The 12,486-nt window shown below is 43.8% G+C and overlaps 1 protein-coding gene across 12 annotated transcripts in view; it reads left to right on the forward strand.

The window, feature by feature from the left end:
- tenm3 (teneurin transmembrane protein 3) overlaps positions 1–12,486 on the forward strand; it is a 2,019,778-nt gene that overhangs the window by 1,945,626 nt on the left and 61,666 nt on the right. For all 12 annotated transcript variants that reach the window (XM_085979187.1, XM_085978950.1, XM_085979196.1 and 9 more), the window contains 2 exons: positions 926–1,193; positions 7,675–7,818. In XM_085979187.1, coding sequence (XP_085835313.1) covers positions 926–1,193; positions 7,675–7,818 — 412 coding nt within the window. The remainder of the gene's footprint in view (positions 1–925; positions 1,194–7,674; positions 7,819–12,486) is intronic.

Below are 12,486 nucleotides of genomic sequence, written 5' to 3' on the forward strand. Positions count from 1 at the left end.
AGAATTTCGGATATTTAGGTGCCGTTTAAACGAGAGTTTCCTGTACCTCTGCTCTGCGGTTCCCCGCATTCATTTTCCAACATGCGGCTTCACCACATCACCAGTGTCAGCTGTGGCTCAGTTGGTAGCACACTCGTCTCAGAGTCAGAAGGTTGTGAGGTTCAAGTCCCACTCCCAGGACTTGAGCACATAAAGCTAGGCCGACACGCCAGTGCAGTGCTGAGGGAGTGCTGCACTGTCGGAGGTGCCGTCTTTTGGATGAGACGTTAAACCGAGGCCCCGTCTGCTTTCTCAGGTGGACGTAAAAGATCCCATTGGCACTATTTCGAAGAAGAGCAGGGGAGTTAGCCCCGGTGTCCTGGCCAATATTTATCCTTCAATCAACAAAACAAAAACGTATTATCTGGTCATTTTCACATTGCTGTTTGTGGGACTTTGCTGTGCGCAAATTGGCTGCCGCATATCCCACATTGCAACAGTGCCTACACTTCAAAAATACTTCATTGACTGTAAAGCACTTTGAGACGTCCGGTGGTCGTGAAAGACGCTATATAAATGCAAGTCTTTCTTTCTTTCTTAGCTTTATAAGATCTTTTTATTACAAGGTTTATGTTCACACACCTGGGGTCTGTGATAATATAAACTTTGTGGCACTGTGTACAGACGTAATTACATTCTTCAATCAAATTTCCTGTTCCATATTGATGGCCCCATCTGTACTGTCTAATGGAGTGTTGGTAATGCCTGCCCAGGAGAAATCACAGTTAAAATGAAATAAGTGATTTTTTTTTGGTTTTGGCTTAAAATCTCCCTCGTGGTTGTATGCATTGTCATGGCCTTTACTTCAGCTGTAAACAAAGTATCTCTCTCTCTCTCGCCGATCTTCTCTCTGTCTCTGATTCTCTCTCTCTGATATATCCTCCAGGTGCTTCATGAAGAGACAGAGATCCCTGGCACAGATCTGAAGCTCACCTACCTGAGCTCGCGTGCTGCTGGGTATAAGCCGGTTCTGAAAATCACGATGACCCAGAGCGCAGTGCCGTTCAACCTGATGAAGGTTCACCTGATGGTGGCTGTGGTGGGCCGGCTGTTCCAGAAGTGGTTCCCGGCGTCACCGAACCTGTCGTACACCTTCATATGGGACAAAACCGATGCCTACAATCAAAAGGTCTACGGCTTGTCCGAGGCAGTCGGTAAGTTGGCAAGAGAACTTCGCCTTGGCGTATTTGCTTATTGTGTGTCTCCGGTTTTCTCTCCTCCGTTCCTGAAGCCACAAACGCATGGCATTGGGCCCAGCCACACTGCAGTACCTCAGCCAAGTCATTGTTCTTCATGCCTGGCCCTGTTGCTAGTGATTGCTGACAAATTATTCGACTGTAGTGGACAGTACAAGCAAGCCCGGTGCTGCCCTCGCCCAATATCCATGCTCGTGAACTTTCAGTAGAGCCCACTTTCTTAACAATGGGAAGTTGAGAACCTCTAATCATAGAATCTTACAGCACCAAAGGAGGCCATTCGTTCCATTGTGACTGGAATAACTATTCACTTCGTCCCGTTCACCTGCCTATTTCCCTGAACCCTTTGAAATTTTTATTTTTAAAAAATACTTATCTGCTTTTTTAAAAGCTGTTGTGGATTCTGCTTCTTCCATTGTTTTTGGTGAGGCATTCCACAGCATAACAACACACTGCTTAAAAAAAAATTCTCCTGAGCTTTCCCGTTGTTCCTTTGATGGTGACCATAAATTCATGCCCTCTAGTTACCAACTCACTGGCCAGCATAAAGATTTTTTCCCTATTCAGCTTATCAAAACCTCCCATAATTTTGAACACCTCTATCAGATCCCCTCTTAGCCTTCTAAGAACATAAGAACTTAAGAATTAGGAGTAGGAGTAGGCCATACAGCCCCTCAAGCCTGCTCCGCCATTCACTATGATCATGGCTGATCTTCGACCTCAACTCCACTTTCCTGCCCAATCCCCATATCCCTTGATTCCCCTGGAGTCCAATTCTCTAAAGAAACAAGCCCCCTGCACCGCCCCTCCCCCCCCCCCCCCCGCAATTTCTCTAATCTCTCCTCATAACTAAAGCCTCTCATCCCCTGATATAATCTTAGCGAATCTTCACTGTACTATCTCCATGGCCTCTTGTACTGCACACAGCATTCTAACTGCAGCTCATTTCCCCATCCCACCTGTTCTGGGGCGACTTGCAATGCACCTACTGCCATAGAGTCATATCATAGAGACACAGCAGCACAGAAGGAGGCCATTCGGCCTATCGAGTCCGCGCGTCAGTCCCATTTCCCCGCTCTATCCCCGTAGCCCTGCAAGTTTATTTCCTTCAAGTGCCTATCCAGTCTCCCCTTGAAAACATTGAGTGTCTCCGCTTCCACCACTTCCGTCGGCAGCAAGTTCCAGGTCCTCACCACTTGCTGCTTAAAGAAGTTTTTCCTCGCGTCTCCCCTATATCTCATGCCCAAAACCTTAAATCTGTGTCCCCTAGTCCTTGTACCATCAACTAGTGGAAACAGCCTTTCCCCGTCTAGCCTATCCAAACCAGTCCTAATCTTGTACACCTCTATCAAATCACCCCTCAACCTCCTTTGCTCTAGTGAAAACAAATCCAGCTTCTCCAACCTGTCCTTGTAGCTAAGATCCCCCATCCCTGGAACTATCTTGGCAAAAACCAACTAAGTCAGCAATGATTGAAAATAAAAGCTTGCCCTCTCTTGGTTTGCCTGGCTCAGCTCCACTTAGAAACAGTCAGGGGAGCCCAAACTAGACTTTTTTTTATCAGGGTCCCCAGGTCCCTGCTGCAATACCTAATTCTAAGTAAAAAGGTTGGTTTTATCATTCATGTTAATTAATGGCATGAACTACAAGAAATGAGTGCACGGGATCTCTGAGGAGATCTTTATATTTTTAAACTGAGTAAGTCTTTTCAAATTAAGTGATTTTAAACTACAGAGTGCAAGAATGTGCAGAGATTCCAAAGACAAACACAAGGTCCAGCTTTTCACCAAAAGAACTCACGCCAATATAAAAAAAAATACTTTCTCAAAATCTGCCCTGTCCAGTTTTCTGCCACTTTAGCAGTATTGTCACAGGGCTGCCATTTTCCTTAGATCTGCACTACCAGCCACAGGAAGTGTCCAGTTAAATCCCACTCCTGGTGTTGCTGTAGAATGCAAAGGACAGAAATTGGTTCGCTGGAGGCAGCTCTGCATCTCTGCCGTAGTAAGTAATATTAAAGCTGTTGGAGATCACTAACCACTAATGGTTTCCTATGCTTGATGAAATAGGAAGTGGGTTGATCATGATTTAATAACTGACAATGGAGGGTGCCACCGAGTGTTGAGAAGATGATTTCCTGTGCGTTTGTCACATACTATGAATTCTTTATCCTCAACCAGATCGCCAGGAGAGGTGCTGAGTGGAAGTTATAGTTATGAGGAGTGACGTGAGATAATTAGACCATTTCCACTGCAGCAGAATAGGCTAAGAGGAGAGTCAATTGAGGATTTTTAAATCATGCAGGATTTTGCTAGGGTGAATAGAAAAAGACTGGTTTCTCTGTTTCGGGAGTCATAGAATCATAGAAGCTGACAGCACAGAAGGAGGCCGTTCGGCCCGTCGTGCCTGTGCTGGCTCTTTGAAAGAGCAGTTGTGCTCAGTCCCACATCCCCGCTTTTTGACTGTAATCCTGTGAGTTCCTCATCCTCAAGCACCTGTCCAACTCCCTTTAAAACTATTTATGGAATCAGCTTCCACCACCTTTCCAGGTAGAGCGTTCCAGATCCCGACAACTCTGAGTGGAAAAAAAGTCTCCTCATTTCCCCTCTAAATATTTTGCCAATTATTTTAAATCTGTGACCTCTGGTTATTGACCCACTCGCCAGAGGGAATGGTTTTTCGCTATCTACTTTATCAAAACCTCGCATCATCTTGAAAACCTCTATTAGGTCACCTCTTAACCTTCTCTGCTCCAAGGAGAACAGTCCGAACTTTTCCAACCTCTCCTCATCCTTGGTAACATCCTGGTAAACCTCCTCTGTACCCTTTCTGAGGCCTTTCCATCTTTCCTGAAGTGTGGTGCCCAGAACTGTCCACAATACTCCAGCTGAGGCCTAACCAGTGATTTATAAAGTTCTAGCTTTATTTATAAACCCAGTAACCCTTATGCTTTTTTAACCATCTTATCAACTTGCCCTGCCAACTTTAAGGATTTGTGTACATGGACACCAAGGGCTCTCTGCTCATCTACACTTTTCAAAATCGTGCCATTTATAGTACACTGTCTTTCCATATTAGTCCTCCCAAAGTGCATCACTTCAAACTTCTCCGCATTGAACTCCATCTGCCATGCTTCTGCCCTTTACACCATCCTGTCCATGTCATCCTGAAGCCTATAACTATCCTCATCACTATCTACTACTTTGTCAAGTTTCTGCAAACTTTATTTGCAGAATGATGCAAATAATGCTGCTCCCTACACCCGAGTCTCGGTCGTTCATAAAGATTAAAAAGAATAATGGACCCAAAACTGACCCTTGGGAAACACCACTACAAACCATCTTCCAGTCTGAAAAATATCCATCCACCACTACCCTTTGCTTTTTGTCACTGAGCCAATCTAGTAGCCATACTGCCACCTACCCCTTAATTCCAATAGCTTCCATGTTCTTAATAAGCCTCACGTGTGGCACTTTGTCGAATGCCTTCCTAAAGTCCACATACACATCTACTATCCTGTCCATAACAACCCTCTCCTCTTTTAGTGTAACCTTCAGATCATCCGCTTCCTTTGTGAAGCCAAATGCAAAGCACTCATTTAACATTTTAACCATGTCCTCTGCCTCTGCCTGAAGATTCCCCTTTGTGTCCCTTAATAGGCCCAATGCTTGGTCAATGAGAAGGAGCCATCAATTTAAAATTGTCCCTATGAGATTGAGAAGAGAGGTTAGAGGAAGTTTCTTTATGTGGAGAGTTTTTAGAATCATAGAATGATACAACACGGAAGGAAGCCATTCGGCCCAACGTACCTGTGCCGGCTTTTTGATAGAGCTATCCAATTAGTCCCCATAGCCCAGCAAATTTTTCCTCTACAAGTATTTATCCAATTCCGTTTTGAACATTACTATTGAATCTGCTTCCACCACCCTTTCAGGCAATGCATTCCAGATCACAACTCACTGTGTAAAAAAAAAAAAATCTCCTCATTTCGCCTCTGGTTCTTTTGCCAATTATCTTAAATCTGTTTCCTCTGGAAAAAGTTTCTTCTCATTTACTCTATCAAAACCCATCATGCTTTTGAACACCTCTATTAAATCTCCACTTAACCTTCTCTGCTCTAAGGAGAACATCCCAGCTTCTCAAGTCTCTCAGATAACAGAGTTCCCTCATCCCTGGTACCATTCTAGTAAATCTCTTCTGCACCCTCTCTAAGGCCTTAACATCCTTCCTAAAGTGTGGTGCCCACAATTGGATACAGCACGCCAGCTGAGGCCTAACCAGTGATTTATAAAGGTTTAGCATAAATTCCTTGCTTTTCTACTCTCTGGGCTGGATTTTATCAATGGAGGCGTGTAGGAGGCAAGACTACAACTTTTGGGGTTGTAGTCCCACCTCCATCGAGTTGTGGCCAACCCACGCGATTTTCACTTGATTGACCTTGTTGAGCCCGCCCAGCGGGCTCAGCAGGCCAATTAAGGGCCACCCGGCAACAGGTGACATCACAGATTGACATTTCATCTGTCAAGAGCTTTTGACAGATGAAATATCAGCGTTTGACAGCTCTTTGAAGCTGTCAAACACTGACAATCTGTACACTAAGTTAATTCCTTCCTCTCAGGCTGATTTAGAGATCTCTCCAGAACAGAAAGCAGAATGCTGCAGATTTTGACAGCTCACGGCCATTCTGCTTTCTGTGCCGGTGAGATGAGGGACTCCCGAGACCTGAAGGAAGGAAGGCTGCAAAGGTAAGTAAAACTTATTTAAACACTTTACACACACCAAACACACTTACCTCTTCACTCATGCACCCATCACTCACCTGAACACCGGATATCTCGAACCCTTCAGCCTGACGGTCCGCCTTGCTAACTTGGCGTGGTTTGGAGCTGTCGGGAAGCCCACACTTCAGGGATAAAATTAGGGATTAGGCTAAAAACTGTTAACAGGCAGGTAATTGGCACTAATCCCCTTCCCGCCTCGGGGAGGCGGCTCCCAGCACAGGTCGGGTACCCGCCTCCTGTGAAACGGGCATGGAGGTGGATTGGGGGCGGGATGGGTTCGTGCCCCACGATTTAGTGATTTTAACCCCCCACACGCCTCCAATCCTGCCTCAACGGCCCGATTGAAATTCGAGCCCTCTGCCTCTGTTTCTAACGCCAAGGATGCTGCATGCTTTTTCAACAGCCTTCTCAACTTGTCCTGTCACCTTCGAAGATTTGTGTACATATACCTCCAGTTCTCTCTGTTCCTGCACCCCTTTTAAAATTGTACCATTTAGTTTATATTGCCTCTCCTCATTCTTCCTACCAAAATGCATCACTTCACACTTCTCTGCTTTAAATTGCATCTGTCTTGTGTCTGCCCATTTCACCAGTCTGTCTATGTCCTCCTGAAGTCTGTTACTATCCTCCTCATTGTTTATTACATTTCCGAGTTACATGTCATCTGCAAACTTTGAAATTATACCCTGTATACCCAAGTCCAGGTCATTAATATATATCAAAAAGAGCAGTGCTTCTAATACCGCCCCCTGGGGAACACCACTGTATACCTCCCTCCAGCCTGAAAAACAACCGTTCACCACTATTTTCTGCTTTCTGTCCCTTAGCCAATTTCATATCCATGCAGCCACTGCCCATTAATCCCATGGGCTTCAATTTTGCTAACAAGAGCATAGAGTGCTTTGCACAGGGAGTAGTTACAGTAGGCACCACTGCAAATTTTAAGGGAAGAGTAGATAAATATTGAAAGCAGAGAGAGATGCAGAGCTACATGGAGAGAGAAAGGCAGTGAAGTTAACTTTAGATTGCTGCAGCAAAGTTTCGACACAGATGCAAAGTACCTTCAAAGTTGTAAACTTCTACAGCCCAGTGCAAAGAAAGGAGGTAAAACGTTCTTTTTTGAAAGGGAGAAAATGTATTTGTGCCTAATCCCACATTAACAGTACAGCACAAAGAAGTGGTTGGCTATTTGCATCATTATAATTTATTTAATTAAGGCTGCTCAGTGGCAGATAAAAGACTGAGAAAAATCAGCTTTTCTTTTTGATTTTCCATATAACCAGGAGCCAAAAATGCACTGCGGCCCAGTTAGGAGAAACTTAAGTCCAATTTCCCTCATTGGAACACAGGAACAGGAGTCATTCAGTCCCTCGAGCCTGTTCTGCCATTCAATTAGATCATGGCTGATCTGTATCTCAACCCTATTTACCTGCCTTTGATCCATCATCTCTTGATATCATTACCTAGCAAAAACCTTTTTATCTCTGTCTTGAAAGTTTCAATTGACCGAACATCCACAGCCTTTTGGAGGAGAGAGTTCCAAATTTCTACAACCCTTTGTGTGAAGAAGTGCTTCCTGTTTGTCTTCCATCCTTATGAATTTTGATAGAAAATGATCGTGCTTACTGGTCAATAATGATGGTTTTCTCTTTGTCCAGTTTCTGTGGGTTATGAGTACGAGTCCTGTCTGGATCTCATCCTCTGGGAGAAGAGAACGGCTGTTCTGCAGGGGTATGAATTGGACTCTTCAAACATGGGTGGCTGGTCACTGAACAAACACCACGTTTTAGATGTTCAAAACGGTAAGTCATTCGGATGGTGAAAAGCACGCAGCAGAATCATAGAATGGTTACAGCACAGAAGGAGGCCGTTCGGCCCGTCGAGCCCGTGCCGGCTCTCTGCAAGAGCAATTCAGCTAGTCCCACTCCCCCGCCCTTTCCCCCTAGCCCTACAAATCTTTTTCCTTCAGGTACTTATCCAATTCCCTTTTGAAAGCCACGATTGAGTCTGCCTCCACCACCCTTTCAGGCAGTGAATTCCAGATCATAACCACTCGCTTCGTAAAAAAGTTTTTCCTCATGTCGCCTTTGGTTCTTTTGCCAGTCACCTTAAATCTGTGTGCTCTGGTTCTCGACCCTTCCACCAATGGGAACAGTTTATCTCTGTCTAGACCCCTCATGATTTTGAACACCTCTATCAAATCTTCTCTCAGCCTTCTCTGCTCCAAGGAGAACAACCCCATCTTCTCTTGTCTATCCACGTAACTGAAGTCCCTCATCCCTGGAACCATTCTTGTAAATCTTTTCTGCACACTCTCTAAGGCTTTCACATCCTTAATGTCTACCTGTAATTACAGTAATCCCTCCCCAACCGCGGGGGATACGTCACTGAAAACCCCCGTGGTTAGTAAAACCGCGGTTGGCAAATACAGTATAAATGTTCAAATAACACAATAAAAAAGAATATAAAAGCAATAAAATCATGTTATTTACCTTAATCCTAAATTTAAAACCGCGTATACGCAAAATTCACTGCTGTCGCAGAGAGGAAACCATGTATACTTGAAATCCGCGTATGGCAAAACCGCGGGGCGGGCGTAACAAGGTCAATCAAGGGAAAATAGTGTGGGTTGGCCACAAGTCGATGGAGGCGGGACTAAAACCCAACAAGTGGGAGTCCCACCTCCAAAAGCTCCCCATTGACAAAATCCAGCCCGTTAACTCTGACCCCATTCACGGCAGTGCATGATAACAAAAAATAAGCAATAAGATATGGCAATATATAATATGGGAGAACATGTCAGAGTGTTATGTTAGGGGAATAATGTGCGTAGTAAATTGAATTGGTGTGTGACCACGATTGGAGAGTCAGCACAAGCTTTATGCTGCGTTCCATGTAAACAACACATTGCAACATTATTACTGATCCATTAATGGGAAGACACAACGGCCCTGGATTTCTGTAGGGGTTGTCACGGTCTTGCGCCGTAACTTTGGTGAGAGATTGGTGCAACTCTCGGAGAAACAGTGTAAACAGGCATTTATGGCACTTTTCCAGTGGGTTCCAGCAATCCCTCACCAAAGTTGTAGCGGGAGATTGGAACAACCCTGCCAAAATTCAGGGCCTGTATCAAGTGTTTTTGAATTTTTATTTTCTCTCAGAAGCAAGGTGATTCAATTTCTCTAAAACTCAGTGGTATTTTACTGTAAATGCTGGAAACCGTAAATACAGGAAACTTTGTTATATCCGGCACCGACGGGACCGAGCTGTTGCCGATCGATCAAAACTGCCGGACATACAAAGTTAATGTTGAAGCATACGGAGGTTTTCATCTCCGTATCTGACAACAAACACTGTTGCTTAGCAACAGCTTGTAAACAGTCGGCCCGTACCTTGGAAGCGTCTCTGTAGCTTAACAACAGCTTCAGAGAGACTTTCCAGAGCCCGACTGTTGAAAACAAAGCCACGAGAAGAAAAAAAACCTAACAAAACGGCTCCTGATTTCTGCCGGTAGATCGAGGTTTCCAGACATACAACCTCCGGATAAACCAAAGTTTCCTGTATCCAAACTTCAGTGACATCCGACAGTAAAGCAAAGCATCTTCATTTTAACATCTACAGATTTTAACATAATTAATTAATTTACTAACTACATTTAATAATTTATAAATTACTGATTGCATTTAATAATTAATATGAAGCTGCATTTAATTAAATAATGAATTAAATTGCTCACTAAATTTGAAAAACCCTATGTTAAATGCATTTTGTAACTCCATCAGTTCTTCATAACAATTATAAATGTTATTTCTGTCCAAACTAATTCATTTAGAACTTTTCAGGTCCGTTTTTATTAGCCAATACATTTTGTACATGAGCAACACCCGGAGCGATCAATAGGGAGCGATAAATAATTGTATATGTGTAGCAACTTATCACATCAAAGTGTCCTTCACACTGAATTCCTTTTGAACAACTATTGACTTTTTTGTAGGCAAATGTGGAAATGCTACAGGAAATTTTCACAAACTGTTGATCAGGTTTATTTTTGGTGCCTTAGTTGAGGAAGGACTGTTGGCCAGAACACCAGGAGCACCCCTTGTATTAGTCAGCTTTTTATCTGTTACCTTTTATCTCGAGATGTGGCCGACAATGGCGAGACTGTATTGATTGGCCATCCCGAGTTGTCCTGAGAAGGTGGTGGTGGGACTCCTTCTTGAACCACTGCAGTCCTTGTGATGATGGCATTTCCACAATGCTGTTAGGCAGGGAAGGTAATCATGCAGGTGCAGCAGGCGGTTAAGAAGGCAAATGGTATGTTGGCCTTCGTAGCAAGAGGGTTCGAGTACAGGAACAAGGATGTCTTGCTGCAGTTGTACAGGGCCTTGGTGAGACCACACCTTGATTATTGTGTGCAGTTTTGGTCGCCTTACCTGAGGAAGGACGTTCTTGCCATGGAGGGAGGGAGTGCAGCGAAGATTCACCAGGCTGATACCTTGGATGGCAGGAATGACGTATGAGGAGAGATTGTGTCGATTGGGCTTATACTCACTGGAGTTTAGAAGATTGAGAAGGGATCTCATCGAAACCTATAAAATTCTGTCAGGCCTGGACAGACTAGATGCAGGAAGGATGTTTCTGATGGCCGGGGAGTCCAGAACCAGGGGTCATAGTCTAAGGATAAGGGGTAAGCCATTTAGGACTGAAATGAGGAGGAATTTCTTCACCCAGAGAGTGGTGAACCTGTGGAATTCTCTGCCACAGAGGGCGGTGGAGGCCAGTTCATTAAATATATTCAAGAAAGAGTTGGATATATTTCTTAAGGCTAAAGGGATCAAGGGATATGTGGAGACGGCAGGGACAGGGTACTGAATTCGGATGATCAGCCATGATCTCATTGAATGGTGGAGCAGGCTCGACGGGCCGAATGGCCTACTCCTGCTCCTATCTTCTATGTTTCTATGGAATGCCAGGATTTTTACTCAGACACGGTGAAGGAACAGCGATATATATCCAAGTCAGAATGGTGTGTGGGTTGGAAAGGAACCTGAAGGCGTTGATGTTCCCATGAACTGTTCTAGATAAAAAGTGACAGTTTTTTGTCTGAACATTTTACTGAAATACAGCCCCTTTCGATCCATGTCTGACCATAGTAGGTAAGACTTTTGAAAAGTTTGAAGAGGGATGTGATCCAGGTTTTTAAAATACAAAGAAAGAAAGCAAGAACTTACATTTACATAGAGCTTTATCATGTCCTCGGGATTTACCAAAGAGCTTCACAGCCAATAAATTACTTTTTTGAAGTGCAGTTACTATTGTTATGTAAGAAATTGCAGCAACCAATTTATACAGAAGTTCCCACAAACAGTAAATGAGATGAGTGACTGCTAATTTGTTTTTGGTGGTGTTGGTTGAGGACTAGATTGATGCAGAATTAAGCAGGCTATTTAACTCGGCTTATAAGAGCAAAACTAGAGAACTCGGGTTTAAAATTGCATCGCTCAAGTGAGGCTAGAGGTTATAAGAAACTTTTTATTCCCTTACTGAGTCATGGATAATGTGGGACAAACTCCCAGTGAAATCATTTGAAGCTGAGACAATTAACTTTAAAAGCAACTGGATCAAATTATCGGAATGGGAATAGGGCTGGTCACTATAGGGACAAATATGGATTGAGGTGATCATATACTGCACAGAACAGAATGGCTCCTGGAGAGCGGAGGAAGAGAGAAATATTCTCTGAAGGACAGCAGGCCAAGGCCGGGACTACGAAGATGGATGAACAATGCGGAGTTGTGCTCAATATTTGTCTTGACCTCTGTTGTCCAGTTGAGTCGGACTCTTAGCCTATCCGATTGTAGCCAGAGCACTTCTTGCAATAGCTTCTCTCCCCACTCTTATACCTGTGGGCTGAATTTAACTTAATAGCAACATCTTACTATAAATTAACCTCAAATTCCTCCTGAGCCAAGTCGACAAAAATCATGAAAGATGGCACCCCCACGCAGAATGCAAGATGGCCGTTTGCATCCAGCACTCACCCAGGACATTTAAATGAGCTGAACCAGGAAACACAGCTCAGTTCAGCAGACCTCAAGGGTGGCGCATGCAAAATCTGCACGACCAGACGCTCAGGTCACCAAGAGCAATAGGGAGAAAGTTGGATGGCAAACAGAGAAAATACAGATTTATATTTACTAATAATAATAATACCTTCTGGACAGTTTACAATGAGCAATTAAAAATTCAAACTTTTGGGGAAAGTAATTGTCACAGTTGGATGCTGCCAATGCACACTAACATCTTCTATAACATAACTAATAGCTTCTTTTAAAGCTGTTCAGATAGATTAATCCAACATGACCTGAATTGATCGAAGCATGGAAAATTCATCCAATTCTTTCCATTCTATCGAGTATTGCGGATGAAATCCATGGTAGAACCACTTCTTTTACAAATCTACCAATTTC

This window comes from Somniosus microcephalus, chromosome 1 (assembly GCF_052327205.1).
Source record: "Somniosus microcephalus isolate GS21.2 chromosome 1, FLI_Smic_1.0, whole genome shotgun sequence".
Lineage (NCBI taxonomy): Eukaryota > Metazoa > Chordata > Chondrichthyes > Squaliformes > Somniosidae > Somniosus > Somniosus microcephalus.